This window comes from Piliocolobus tephrosceles, chromosome 10, assembly GCF_002776525.5.
Source record: "Piliocolobus tephrosceles isolate RC106 chromosome 10, ASM277652v3, whole genome shotgun sequence".
Classification (NCBI taxonomy): Eukaryota; Metazoa; Chordata; class Mammalia; order Primates; family Cercopithecidae; genus Piliocolobus; species Piliocolobus tephrosceles.
Genome location: NC_045443.1, coordinates 90,257,584 through 90,271,927, shown reverse-complemented (window position 1 = coordinate 90,271,927; position 14,344 = coordinate 90,257,584). Strand labels below are relative to the sequence as shown.

The 14,344-nt window shown below is 34.6% G+C and overlaps 1 protein-coding gene across 2 annotated transcripts in view; it reads left to right on the top strand.

The window, feature by feature from the left end:
- EEA1 (early endosome antigen 1) overlaps window positions 1-14,344 on the top strand; it is a 176,314-nt gene that overhangs the window by 79,959 nt on the left and 82,011 nt on the right. The window contains exons 4-9 of one of the 2 annotated variants that reach the window (XM_023224244.1): window positions 3,550-3,604; window positions 3,695-3,760; window positions 6,739-6,775; window positions 7,675-7,788; window positions 8,411-8,532; window positions 9,416-9,571. In XM_023224244.1, the coding sequence (XP_023080012.1) occupies window positions 3,550-3,604; window positions 3,695-3,760; window positions 6,739-6,775; window positions 7,675-7,788; window positions 8,411-8,532; window positions 9,416-9,571 (550 nt within the window). Of the gene's footprint in view, window positions 1-3,549; window positions 3,605-3,694; window positions 3,761-6,735; window positions 6,776-7,674; window positions 7,789-8,410; window positions 8,533-9,415; window positions 9,572-14,344 lie in introns of both variants that reach the window. The other variant, XM_023224179.1, reaches the window with a different exon arrangement.

The following is a 14,344-nucleotide window of genomic DNA, read 5'->3' as shown; positions in this document are numbered from 1 at the left end:
GGGAAAGAGCATGCCAGACCCAAAGGAACAGAAATAAGCAGTGTTGTCTGTGTGTGTGTGTGTGTGCGTGTGTATGTGTGTATTTCCCCCCTTTTTACAGAGCTTTTTCTTCTTTTTTTGTTTTTTTTAAGGTAGAACCTAGCATTTTATTTAGATCTTCATTAAACTGTTGGAATTGAGAACCAGGCGTGTGTAATAAACCTCCAAAAATAGATCCTGAAAGGCACTTTCTGCTTTGGGCAAGCAGTCATGGAATAAGCATGTAAACAAGCTGACTTGTCTATCACACCAGCCAAGTCAGCTTTCTCCATGGCCAGCCGCACCAGCTCTGCCCTCCCTTTGTTAACACTCATGAGGCCAGACCACCGGTAGGTCTAACCCAAGGTTTTTCTGTAGGACACCTTGGCCTACCTAGGAATGCTGGAAACATGTTGTTAAAGGGATCATGGTAATCATGGTATTGAGAGAAAAAAAGAATTTTGAAAGCTGCCATCTGAGGTGATGCCTTCTGTGTACTTACGCCATACCCCAGAATACAATAAATAAGCAATTAGAAAATGTTCAAATATGAAGGGATTTCCTCCTCCCCGCCAAAAACACTACTCTCTGAAGGAAGCTGACTTCTCTGTAGCTACACCAGCTGTTCAGAAAACTCATTAGACCTGGTTTTGAAAATAAAACAAAATTAAAACCCTGGGAGGAGTTATCGTGCAGTGTGGAGTACTCAGACTTTCTTATAAAGAAAAAAAAAGTTATCTGGTACCAAAGTGTGCAACCTACAGACCCTCAGGGACTGCCCTGTGACTTCCCTGTATGGTACCATAAAGGTGCCAAGTGCCTGTTTTTCTAGAGCTAGGAGTTGGTGAGGTTTGGCTAGTGCTGAAACCATGCATAGGATTGGTTTACTAAATTAAAACCTTACTATGTACGTCCTCCAAAATACAGCTGAAAGTGGGCAGATTTTGATTTGGTACTGTTAAAGAGGTGGCAATTAAGAGCATAAGCACCAGGGACATGGTTTAATGCTAACTGCCTTTTTTTGATGTCAGGCTAGAGCTCCAACTGGGAACTTGCATTACATGCAAGATTGATCAAATAGAGAACACTCCCTGACAAAGAGCTCATAATTAGAAATGGATCAAGTTCCAGGGAGGATAAGGGGAAGACTTCACATTCATAATAGAGCTCAAGACATTACAAATTCGTGCTGACAGGACTGTGGCATTGCCAGACAGAGGCTATAAGTGGAACTACATGTACTTTATGTGTACATTACAAGGACATTTTCACCATCTGGTGGGAAAGTCAATGCAGTTAGGACTTTGGAGCATTGGGTCATAGGGCACAAATGTTCAATTTTAAAGCATTATTTACTACAGTGTTGTTTCTAGGCAGTTACATGGATCACCTGTGCTCACTAAATTCATTACAATGGTAAACAAAACACCTAGGGACAGAATAGCAAGCCCAACAAAACACCTAAGATTATTTACTACAGTGTTGTTTCTAGGCAGTTACATGGATCACCTATGCTCATGAAATTCATTATCGGTGAACAAAACACCTAGGGACAGAATAACGAGCTCAACTTACCCACAAATGCTAAAATTCATGTCATTGACTAGTGACTACAATTGATCAGGCACTGAAACAGGACAGGAAAATTCAGAAAGGAGGGCCCTTTCCCTCAGAGCTCGAAGCTTTCTCTGTTGCCTACGCCAACAAGTATGGGTGGAAAAGGCTAACACTTTCAATATTTAAGCTTTTTGGGCACTTCGCATGGGAAGCTATCCCTACCAAAGTGACCATAGGCTGCAGTCCTCTGGCTTCTTCAGATCCAGATCCCTGACAATGACCCTAAGGTGGAGATTGAGATTCTCCTTTACAATCTCTACTAGCTCTCTCTCACTCTTCTGAGAGGTACCATAATGGAAAACGGAGATAGATAATGGATGAGAAACTCCAATAGAGTAAGAGACCCGAACAAGAATCCTTCTGCACAGACCTCCTGTTACAAGGGATTTTGCCACTGAATGAGCAGGATAAGCAACTAAACGGTTGACCTTAGTATAAAATCCTTTCATGAAAAGACACCTCCTCCGTGAACACCCCAACCTCCATAAGTATCCACAATGGTTTTCTGTCCAGTCGTACAAACCAGTGTCACCCAGAGCCCCACCAATAACAAGTCTGCCGCTTGGCTGTAGGTGGTAGATTATATCCTCATCAAGGTATTTTGCAGGCACAATGGCTTTGATGACTTTCTCCTTTAGGGCATCTCTCATCTCATCAAGACAAACCTCTTCATCATGCGAAACAGTTATAACAATTGTGTGGACTCTGATGGGAAGCATAGCACCTCAATCCTGCATGTACTGCACAGTAACTTGAGTTTTAGAATCAGGGCATAACCAAGGCAAAGTGCCATTATGGCATAGTTCCGCCAGTTTGGCTTTAAGCTTGTATGCCAAGACAATGGTTAAAGGCATACATACACTCCTCAGTTTCATTAGTGGCATAGCCAAACATCAAGCCCTGGTGTCCAGCACCAATGTCTTCTTCATTTCTGTCAAGATGAACACTTTGAGAAATATCTGGTGACTGTTCCTCCAAGGCTGCCAGCACATTGCAAGTCTTGTAGTCAAACCCTTTGGAAGAAGCATCATATCCAATGTGTTTAATAGTTTCACGAACCATTTTTCTGGTAGTCAGCAGCAGCTCTGGATGTAATTTCCCCAGCAAGAAGGATCATTCCAGTTTTAGCAACAGTTTCACAAGCTACTTTGGCATCAGGATTTTGTTGAAGGTGGGCATCAAGGACAGCATCACTGATCTGGTCACAGATCTTATCTGGGTGGCCTTCCCCCACTGACTCTGAGGTAAAGAGAAACATGCCCTCCTCAATGAACGCCTAGTGGAAGCTGCTGAGCTCCTGTTCATGTTGGTGTTGGTGGCGGTGAGTGGAAGTGGCGTTGAAAAGGAGCAGCAGCAAGACGGCGGCTGCGAAATGTGCAAGCTGCGGATGGCATTCTACTCAGAGCGTAGAATCAGGGTGTAACCAAGGGTGGTGCGGAGTGAACCAGGGCTTTTTCTCAGTGTGAAAAAAAGAAGCCAATGTTGATAGAGCTAAATGAGTGAAGGGGAGAGTGATAAGGCAATGACTAGATTATGCAGATTTTATAGTCCATGTTAATGAGTTTGGATTTTATGCTAATTACAATAGGAAGCCATTGATGCTTCTTGTTTGCTTATTGTTAGTAAATTAATGGGAGACATTTTGCCTCTTGGCTCGGGCACCTAACCGTCAGTTTTATGGTTATTTCCATGAGAAAATGTTTTTCCATTTATAAACAATGAGCTTTACAAATAAAATTGTTTTTCTAAGGGCTTTATATATATGCCCTTATATATAAAATCTTTCATAGTTTTTTTTTTTTGGAATTGAAAATCCTATAATGCTAATATACAATTACTAGCCATGATTTCTTAAGACAAGTTTTTTAATTAAAGGACGTTAACTATTAATTCCTTCCCCCCATTTTTATTTAGAGATGATGTAACACTGCTCAGACAAGAGGTCCAAGACCTACAGGCTTCACTTAAGGTAAGAATAAAAATTGTTATACCTTTTTATTTTCAGTGTTTCAGGTAATACCTCATTTTAAATTTACTAATTAAAAATCTTTTTTATTAGGAAGAAAAATGGTACTCGGAAGAATTAAAGAAGGAATTAGAAAAATATCAAGGGCTGCAGCAGCAAGTAATTGCTTTTGAATACTTAAAGCATGTTTATTAGTTGTTTATTTTTATTGTTGAAAACTAAATACCTTTTTGCAAGCAGGTGGCGGCCTGATATAAATAACTTCCTAATAGCCTACAGTGTATAGTCTTTGTAATTCTGATAAATGCAAACAAATATATGAAGAGTGAAGATGTAATTTTTTTAAAGGTGTACCATTAAAAATCAGTTACTAGATGGGCCTATGCCTGTAATCCCAGCACTTTGGGAGGCTGAGGCAAGAGGGTTGCTTGAGCCAGGAGTTCAAGACCAGCTTGGGCAATACGGGGAGACCCTTGTCTCTACAAAAAATTTTAAAATTAGCTGAGTGTGGTGCCATGTGCCTATGGTCCCAGCTACTTGAGAGGCTGAGATAGGAGAAACGCTTGACCTCTGGATTTCAGGGCTGTGGTGAGCTATGATCTCACCACTGCACTCTAACCTGGGCAACAACAGAGCAAGACTGTGTCTCAAAAAAAAAAAAAAAAAAAAAAAAAGAATCAGGTACCTATATGTTGTTTTTTTAAAAATCAGGCTATATTATTCTAATTTTTTGTAATATATCTAAATGGCCAAAAAAAAATAAGAATAAAAAAAGGTTCAAACAGTAGTGAGTCTTCAAAGCATTTAAGTTTCTGACAAATTGATAATGACTAAAGTGTCTGTTGGTAGGGAAAAAAATATTACTAGCTACTTATAGCTAGTAATATTATTTATTATGTTAGTGAAGATTAAAAACTGGGAAACCTGTTCTATTAACAATGTTAAGTTTTTTAAAAATTAAAAAATATGTATTTGTACATACATGCACACACACACATATTCTGTATGACTTTACATAAAAATAATACATGAAAAAAACCAGAAGAAAATCACTGAAGTATCAAAAGTGGTTCTCTCTGAATAGGATTTTTTTGATGTCTTAGTTTCTGTGTAGTTTAATGTGTTTTCTAAGTAAATGCCTTAGTTATTATTTTTATGCTGAAATTATATTAATTTTATTCTGAAATTAGAGGAAGAATCAAAGGTTATTGAAATTTTACCAAATCCATAGTCATCATTTGTAAGAATAAAAGTAGTTACCCTTCAGCAATAGTTCTAATATTTTTGTAAAGTAATTAATAATCCCTTTGCATATTATCTTATCATATTGTGACTTTCAGAGAACCTTTTTTGCTTTTTAAAGCCTTTGCACCAAGAATTGGCAGTTGGACTGAAAAAGACAAAAACAAATAAGTAAATGACAAGATAATCAATTTTATTTCTATTCAGCTTCTCTAATTGGTGATTCTGTTAACATTAAAGAAGTTTTTAGTAATCTAAAATACTTACAGCTCATTTACTCATGTTTTGTACAGATGCCATTAATAGTTAATCGAATATGGGCTGTATTCTTTTCTGTATCTGAAAACAGAGTGGTAATTGTTGACTACATTTGAGATGACTATTTCACATTTAATACACTTAAATAACTTCTCCACCGTGCAAGGTGTAAGTTACCTTGGCAGGAAATTTACCTTTTGGGGGAAATATATTTGAAATACTTATGATTCTTTGCAATCAGTATGTCTTAGTTCAATGTAAAGAGAAACAAAAAGTCAGATATACTAGGAAATGCCTTATTAAACTCTTTCAGATGGGTATAATTCTTTAAAATACAAAAATAATGCCAAAGGAGTATATTATTTTGTTCCTAATGCATGTGACAAATTAAGCCATATGGAATCTGTTATTTCTGCTTCTTTTAAAGTTGACTTGTCCTGAATTAAAAATTTATGCTTATAAAGCCAATTTTTTTAGTAGTGATAGTTTTGATAGCATGTTTTAACTAATGCAAATGTTCAACTATTATAGGTGTTGTGTTTGATTGTAATAAAAAGCATGATTTGAAGTATGGTTTCACAAATTGCATGGTTTATTGCCAAAGAGAAATTTTCTTAGGTTCACAGTGCTTAAAAGGGGGAGAAGTAACATGAACAAATCTTGTGGGGAATATCAATTGATGAGGTGTACTAAGCATATAGTGAATAAGCTCCAAAATTATTAAAGTCTAGTTATCTATCAGGATGGAAGCTGGCTTTTGTGAAAAATAAAGTCTAAAAGGATTGAGGTGTGCCTTTTTATATGAGCAGTCTCTCTGGAGAGATGGCATCTAAAACAGTGGAGATCCCAGACAATGGGGATCTCCTCCTGCTAGAGGAGATGTAGGTGTTGGCTGGCGAGACTCAAGGCTCAAAGGCCAACAGGATGTGGTCCTGTTGCAGCATGAGCTGCCAATCTGAAAGAAAGCAACTGATAAAGTGCAGCCTGCCATGACCTAAGCTTTCAAAGTGTCTTTCAGACTCTTTGGTTAATATGCATTTTGAAGTCCAGTAGTTGAGGTCAGTAGCTCAGATCTGGGGTATGATAAGGTCTGATGTAATACTACTGAAGAGAGGAGAAGTTCATGCCAAGTTCTCACATATGGGGTCTAACAGGTATCACATGCTGGAGTGGAGGGGGATAACACTCCAAGTTCTTATTACAGCAAAATATATAGCATCCATGTAGCAAACTATGTTAGGTTTTGAAATTATTTCAGAGCTACATGCTAACACGATTGAATGTTGCCAGTTGACTTAAATATTTGTTTTAGAATCTATACTTATAATTACAATAATTGTGCTATTTATTTATTACTGAGTTCATGGAATTTAAGATGACCACAATAACTTCATATTTATTAACATACAAAAAAATCTATGTTAGAACTAATAAACTGAAGTTAGAGCATTATGCTAGTCTGCCTGCTGGTCTATTACAGATCTGGAAGAATGGAAACTATCAAATTTAGATTCACCCAAATCTTACTACTTACCTCAAAGAATGTGACTTTCGAGATTTTTAAAAATTGACAATTTTAACAGTCTTATCTTTTCCTTTGAATTCATTTGTTTATGTCTTTTGTTTTAATTGAGGAGGCTAAACCTGATGGGTTGGTGACTGATTCATCAGCAGGTAACTTTACTTAAAGCAGATGTTTTTTCAGTTTTCTTTTTCTTCTTGTTTTCCTTTCTTTTTCTTTGATGCCTGCTAAATGAATTTTGTTTCATGGTTATGCTTTATGACTCTAAAACAGTGAAGATAATGGTATTATTCTAGGTTTAGAGTTACATGTGAACTTCATAATTTAATCAGTTAACTAAAACTTTAGTTTTCTTAGTTCATTATATTTTGAAGTAAGGAATAAACTTCTGGAATATTACATTAATATGATTGTTTAATGAAATTTTAAGTCTATGTTAAGAATAAGATAGTTTCTTTTCTTTATGATGAAGTATTAGGAGTTGATTGCATAGTTTAATGAATTAAAAATTTTGAGGCCTTGATCTTAACCATTTCTAATTCATCCTGCTTTATAACTAATTTTATCAGAGGAGCAGAATGTTTTCGTTTTTGGGCCAGGCTTGGTGGCTCATGCCTGTAATCCCAACACTTTGGGAGACTGATAGGGGAGGATGGCTTGAACCCAGGAGTTTGAGATCAGCCTCAGCAACATAGCGAGACCCCCATCTTTAAAAAAAAAAAAAAAAAAAAAGTGTATTCCTTTTGGGTCAGTTGATGGATATAGGAAAAGAACTGTGAAATGTTAAAATAACTTTTAATCAAATCTTTATAGATTATTTGGCAGTGATTCTAAATATTCCTTTCATTTGTATTATGTTTTTAAGTTATGATTTGTATCTTAAATGAAGCAGATATACTTAATTTCTTGAAATGTCAAAACACTCTACTTGTAATTGGATAATAAACTTAAGTTGATCATCTTTACAACTGTAATGAATATGATATAAGTAATAACAATTTAGCATATGTAATTAACATGGTATTTGAATAACCATGGCATTTTTTTGTAGAACTACAGTCTTTGGAACAGCAATTAGAAGAAGCCCAAACAGAAAATTTTAATATTAAGCAAATGAAAGACTTATTTGAACAGAAAGCAGCCCAACTTGCTACTGAAATTGCAGGTAAATTGTATTAGAATTTTTTAGCCATTAAATCAGTCTCATTACCTTTTTGCCATTATATACCCTAGCAATAAATATAGTATTTTAGTGTGTTAAAGCATCTGTGATAGACTTAAAATGGTGATTAATGGAATTTAATGATTTCAGAGTTGCTATGTAAATTATTTTGTTTGTCCTCTAGCTGCCCTCTGTCAAAGGACTGGTGTTTCTCTGTAGATTCATCTTGAAATTTAGAGAAGATACATTTTCTTCTATGACATGCTTAAAGATTAAAAAGGAACATTTTAAAGAAGTGAATTAAATAATATAGTATAAATGTAATACTTGTTTGTACTATCACATATATACTTTTTAACGTGCTTTTAGGTAAAGTGTGATTAAGTATACATTAAAATGCTAATTATTAATGTTGAGTGAAATTTATGTAGTCAGAAACAGTTAATTTTAAGTTCATTTTATATAATTAAAAGTATAAATTTACTGTATATATGTATGGTTATCTAAGGAATGTCAATTTGAATTAGAGCGATATACAGATATGCAGAGTAATATATGGGAACTTATAAAACTGCCCTTCCCTTAATGTCATAAAACTAATATTTATATAACTATCTTTAATTAGATATAAAGTCAAAGTATGATGAAGAAAGGAGTCTCCGAGAAGCTGCTGAACAAAAAGTGACACATCTGACAGAAGAATTAAACAAAGAGGCAACTGTAATTCAAGATCTGAAGACGGAACTGGTAATTTAGGAATTATTTATTGAGATGTACTCTTATACCTTTCTAAATTAAAAATAAAATACATACCCTGAAGGAAAATGTTTAAAAATATAATTTGAGTGAAATGGAGGAAATAAGCAATTCCCTATATTCTACCACCTGCATATATATTCTGTATATGATTTTAAAAATAAAAATGGAATACATAACTTACTACCTTAACATTTTTAGTGTTTCTATCTAAATATCATCTGTAATTTTAGTAGTTTACATATCTGCATCTCTGATCCTGGTCTTCTCTTGCATGTTAGTTTTACAGATTCATCTGCTTTTAGGGTACTTTGTGTTGAATTTCTAGCTTTAATTTCAGATTCAACAGGTATAAAATCAAAGTAATCATGTTTCCTCATTACTATATTTCTGTTATTGGAACCATACTTCTCTAATATTCTCCCAAGACTCAATAATCTTGGATCTGTCCTTGACTTTCTTTCCTTTATTTAGCTCTCAACAAATATATAAATTAACTACATCCAACCTGCAGCATCTGTGCTTACATCTGCTCCTTCATTTTTATTCCTAGGATAGGAAAAGAAGGAATGTGGCATTTTCAGGTCAGTGTTATGACCAATAGATGTAGTTTGTGAAGGAAAGGAAAACAAAGTGGTACAGATAATTGTGAATTTACTAGACTGCACCTTGAGTAGTAATACTATTAAATGCAAGGTAGGATGGGAAGAAGTGGCTTATTGTGGGAGAAGATATCAGTGTTCAGTGTTTGGAGTCTAAAAATTGATATTGAAGATTGTTTCCCTTTTGATTTCTTTGTAGTGAAATTATTCTAAAAATGTATATTATTTTAGTTTTTCACTGTAATTTTTAATTAAAATGTGTTGCTTCACAGCTTCAGAGACCTGGTATAGAAGATGTTGCTGTGCTAAAGAAGGAACTGGTGCAAGTTCAAACACTAATGGATAATATGACCTTGGAACGTGAGCGAGAATCTGAAAAACTCAAAGACGAATGCAAAAAATTACAGTCACAATATGCTAGCTCAGAGGTAATGAAGTTCATTGTACTTAAATATGATTCATATTAGTTTGTCTAGTGTATACTGTTGAGTGAAGCCAGGATTTGAGATTTTTCTGAGTGGCCTATCAAAGTATTTGTCTTTCTTTCATTTTTAATCTGAATAATATTTGTTTATAGTCAATGTGGTTTTACAGTCAGTATGTTTTGCTTTATAAAGCTAGACATTAAGAGAAGAATATTTGCATAAAGATTATTATTCTGTTTAATAAATGATATATATGGCTAACATGATATTTAAGGTTAAATTTACTCAAGGTTAGTTGATCAATGGTAATTGAGTTTGTCTTTGGTAGAAATAAAGGAACAATGATAGCATTTTCTACAATTATATTACCAATTTTGTTTAGAAAAAATATTTAAGAAAGGCTTATTTTGTAATAAGCTCATTTCTTTTTTTGTTTTTTGAGACAAAGTCTTGCTCTGTCACCCAAGCTGGAGCGCAGTGGGGTGATCTCACCTCATTGCAATCTCCACCTCCCAGGCTCAAGTGATTCTCCTGCCTCAGTCTCCCAAGTAGCTGGGATTACAGGTGCCTGCCACCACACCTGGCTAATTTTTGTATTTTTAGTAGAGATGGGGCTTCACTTTGTTGACCAGGCTGGTCTCGAACTCCTGACCTCAGATGATCTGCCCGTCTCGGCCTCCCAAAGTGTTGGGATTATAGGCGTGAGCCACCGCTCCTGGCCATAAGCTTATTTCTAATTGATAGACTTTGAATTATGAATTTGAAAGAAGTCTTAAAAGGAGCTAGTCTAACATTCCATGCAGGACTTCCCTTTATGGCAACCCTGATAAGTGATCCACAGTCCTTGCTAGGTGGTGTAGGGTGTGCATATTTCTTTCTAAGTCTATTCTATTGAGCTGACATTTGTTTCCCTGTAATTTACATGCACTGGTTCTAGTTCTGTCCTTAGGAATTACACAGAATAAATTGTTCCTCTTTCCACATGAGGTATTTGAAGACTGCTCATATTTGCTCTGAGTATTTTCTCTTCCAAGATAAACATTCTCAGTTTCTTCCACTATTTCTTACATGACATGACTTTGGCCTGTAAATCCCTTGTATAATTATGTCAGTATATAACAAACTCTAAGATGTATAATAAATAAATTTGCTTAAAAATCCTAGCCTGTGTCCTTTTTACTTTATTATAGGAGACATTTTGTTATGACTACTATTATTTGTAGTCTTTAAGCTCCCTTATGTAAAGTAGACCTCTGATTTTCTTATTTTCAGTTTAAAAAGTTGTTACCGCGACATTTTAATTTGAATCTCTTTCTTAGAGTTTTGTAACTGGTGATTTAAAAAGCCACTCTATTCATAAATAGTAACATGTTATCAAGCTTTGGGGTATACGTATTATAGATAACCCATGTCTAATTCATTTTTTAAAATCTTTCTTTATCTTATGGAAAGGGATGGTGAAAGTTTGTGGATATAACACACATAGGCATGTAAGGCCTTGTGATGCCTAACACTTCACTCTCTAACTTACGATATTTGGATGCAGATTTTCCAAAATTGACCCTTTGTAGCCCAATAACACTTAATTCCAAAAATTTTCAAACAATTTCAGGTGGTTCATGAACTTACTGAAGCCAGTTAAAAGTTCTTGTTCTATAGGTATTATTAATCAGCAAAAGACAATGAGTAATCTGTAAGTACAAATGTGGAATCAAAGAGAGGCTGAATTGGAAGTCGCATGAGGAAAAGTTCTATTCAGATGTTAGTGTAAAAATACCTAAAGCTGGGTGAACCCAGTCATTTATTTCTTTGTTTCAGTAAGAACTATTTTTGATTAGATATGTCTGCCTACTGGTATTTCTCAAATAAAAAAAAATTACACTCTCTTTTGATTAAAAAATATCTTAAATGCTATTTGAAAATTTAAAATAAATGTATTATGGTGACTAAAATAGAACCAAATTGATGGCAGTTTTAGGAATACATATTTTAAAGTTGAGTCCTCTCTGACTGATTCCAGCTGCAAGTTTTGGAGTTATACTTGTTAAGCAAATAGAGTATTAACAAGGAAATAAATTTACATGTTTACTTGCCATTTAACAAAATATAGACTGAGTATCGTGGCTCACCCCTATAATCCCAAGACTTTGGCAGGCTGAGGCAGGCAGATTGCTTCAGTCCAGGAGTTTAACCAGCCTGGGCAACATGGTGAAACCCTGTCTCTATAGAAAGTTAGCCAGACATGGTGGCATGTACCTGTACTCCCAGCTAGGTGGGAAGCTAAGGTGAGAGGATTGCTTGAGCCCAGAAGGTTGAGGCTGCAGTGAGCCATGATCACACCACTGCACTCCACCCAGCCTGGGTGATAGAGGCAGACCCTGTCTCAAAAAAAAAAAAAAAAAAAAAAAGTGAGAATATAATATAACTTGCTAATGGGAAGACATTTCTAAGTAATATTTTATCTAAGAGTTACTCTAATTTAAGAATTACTCATTTCTAAGTAATATTTAAGAGTTACTGTAATAAATTCTTTTTAAGAATTTGTAGTGTGTTTTATGAATTTATATTATTGTAGATTAAAATACCTTTATATCTAAGGGGAAGAAGTGATTTAAGATGAAAAAGCTATGATTAGAGTTTTTTTGTTTTTCTTTATTTAACAAATTATTTTTGGTTGAGATGGAGTCTTGCTCTGTTGCTTAGGCTGGTCTTGACCTCCTTGGCCTCAAGCAGATCCTCCTGCCTTAGTCTCCCAAAATGTTGGTATTAAAGGCATGAGTCACCACACCCGTTCTATGACTAGAGTTATGAAAGATAGGGAGGTGAAAGAATTTAGTGTCTCCCTCCATGGCCCTCCTACAAACAGGGCTAATTGTAGGAAACACTGTTTTTTTTTTTTTTTTTTTTTTCTAGAAAAAATATTTCTAGGAAAGAAGGAAGACGGCTTAGAAATCAGTTCTTCGTGTCTTCATTTAAAGTTTCATAAAAGTTTATCCTTTCAAGTATTTGGAAATAAATTTAGAAAGGAATTTATTTGTGCTGAGTAACTGAATAGGTGATTTAATATTTCATTATGTTTTTAATAAAACAAGAATAATACTTATTACCTATTTGATTGATTAATAGATATGTAGTGATGAATGAGACCTTGGCTATGTTAAAATATTTTGAGTAACTTTAGGAAATGGTAACTTAGGAGTCAGAATAATATTATTATTAGAAACAAACTCTTACTTTTTTGAGCACCAGTAGGTTTTGGATACTGTGTTAGGCACTTAAAACGTGGTCTCATTTGTTTCTAATAACCCTGTAAGTTAACTATTAAGTATGTTTTAAATATGAGGAATCTGAGAGGCAATGAGGTTAAGTAAATTGTTCAAGGTCACACATAACATAGAAGCTAGGGTCGGAACTCAGGTCGTGTCCAAAGCCTGTGTTATTCCCTTTTTATCGTGCTGTCTCCGAATTTAGGTGGTCTGATGATTGCCTTATAAGTAAATTTGTGCTATTAATCTTGTCCTAATACTTATTGTTAATTTTTTTATTTTGCCATATTGTGTGTCGTAATATTTGTATTGGGTAATAGCTAATACTTTTGAGTTATGTCATACTATTTCCATATGAAAAAAAATTACTGTCTACTTCATTTTATTTGTTTATAACTGCATTTGCTTTTTAGCATTTCCTTAATCTTAATATATGACGTTTTATTAATTTATTAAAATTCAATTCTATTTATTCTCAAGTATGTTAGTGAATTATAGGACTTAATACAACAATTTTTATTATAGATGCTGCCGTTTTTACCAAGCCTAAATATTGGCATCAGAAACAAAACACATACAAAGGAATTAAAGAAGCTTTATTTTTAAGGGCCGGGTGCAATGACTCACATGTATTTAATCCCAGCACACTGGGAGGCCCAGACAGGTGGATCACCTGAGGTCAGGAGTACAAGACTGGCCTGACCAACACGGTGAAACCCTGTCTCTGCTAAAAATACAAGAAATTAGCCGGCGTGTGGTGGCATATGCCTGTAATCCCAGCTACTTGGGAGGCTGAAGTGGGAGAATCCCTTGAACCTGGGAGGTAGAGGTTGCATTGAGCCAAGATCTTGTCATTGTACCTCGAGCCTGGGCCATAGAGTGAGACTCTGTCTCAAAAAAAGAAAAAAATTATTTTTAAATGTCAAGTAAACATTTACTTCAAACCAAATTAATGGCAATTTTAGGAATATGTATTTTAACATTTATTTCAAATAAATGTTTATTTGCCTAGTATACCTCGTTGGGGCTGAAGATGTATAATCTGGTGTACATTATTAAGTATGTATGTCCTTGTGTTTATTACTTTTATTGAACGCATACCTTACGAATACACTGACTTCTTTTTGCCTGAGCATTTTTGAAGGCGTATAGAAAATATCTCATTCTAAAGCATTTGAAAATTCTTTATAAACAATTGGCTGTTTTGTGGGTTGGAAATAGAGGATTTAAAGGTTAAAAAGTATTATTTATAAAAGTCTACATTATTGAAAATATCTGGGCTGTAATCAACTTGTATTTGGTGTAGTATTTAATGGAAATGATTTTTAAAGAATTTTATGTTTTTCCAAATAAACTCATTTGAATCCCAGTTTTAAGAGCTAAAATGCTTATGTAGGTATGGAATAAGTATGATTAGACCCATGCATAGCTATGAAAGTATTTAAATATCTTTTAAAGTATGCTTATTTAAGAGACTAGACTTGCAGGCATGTTTGGTCATTTTTATTAT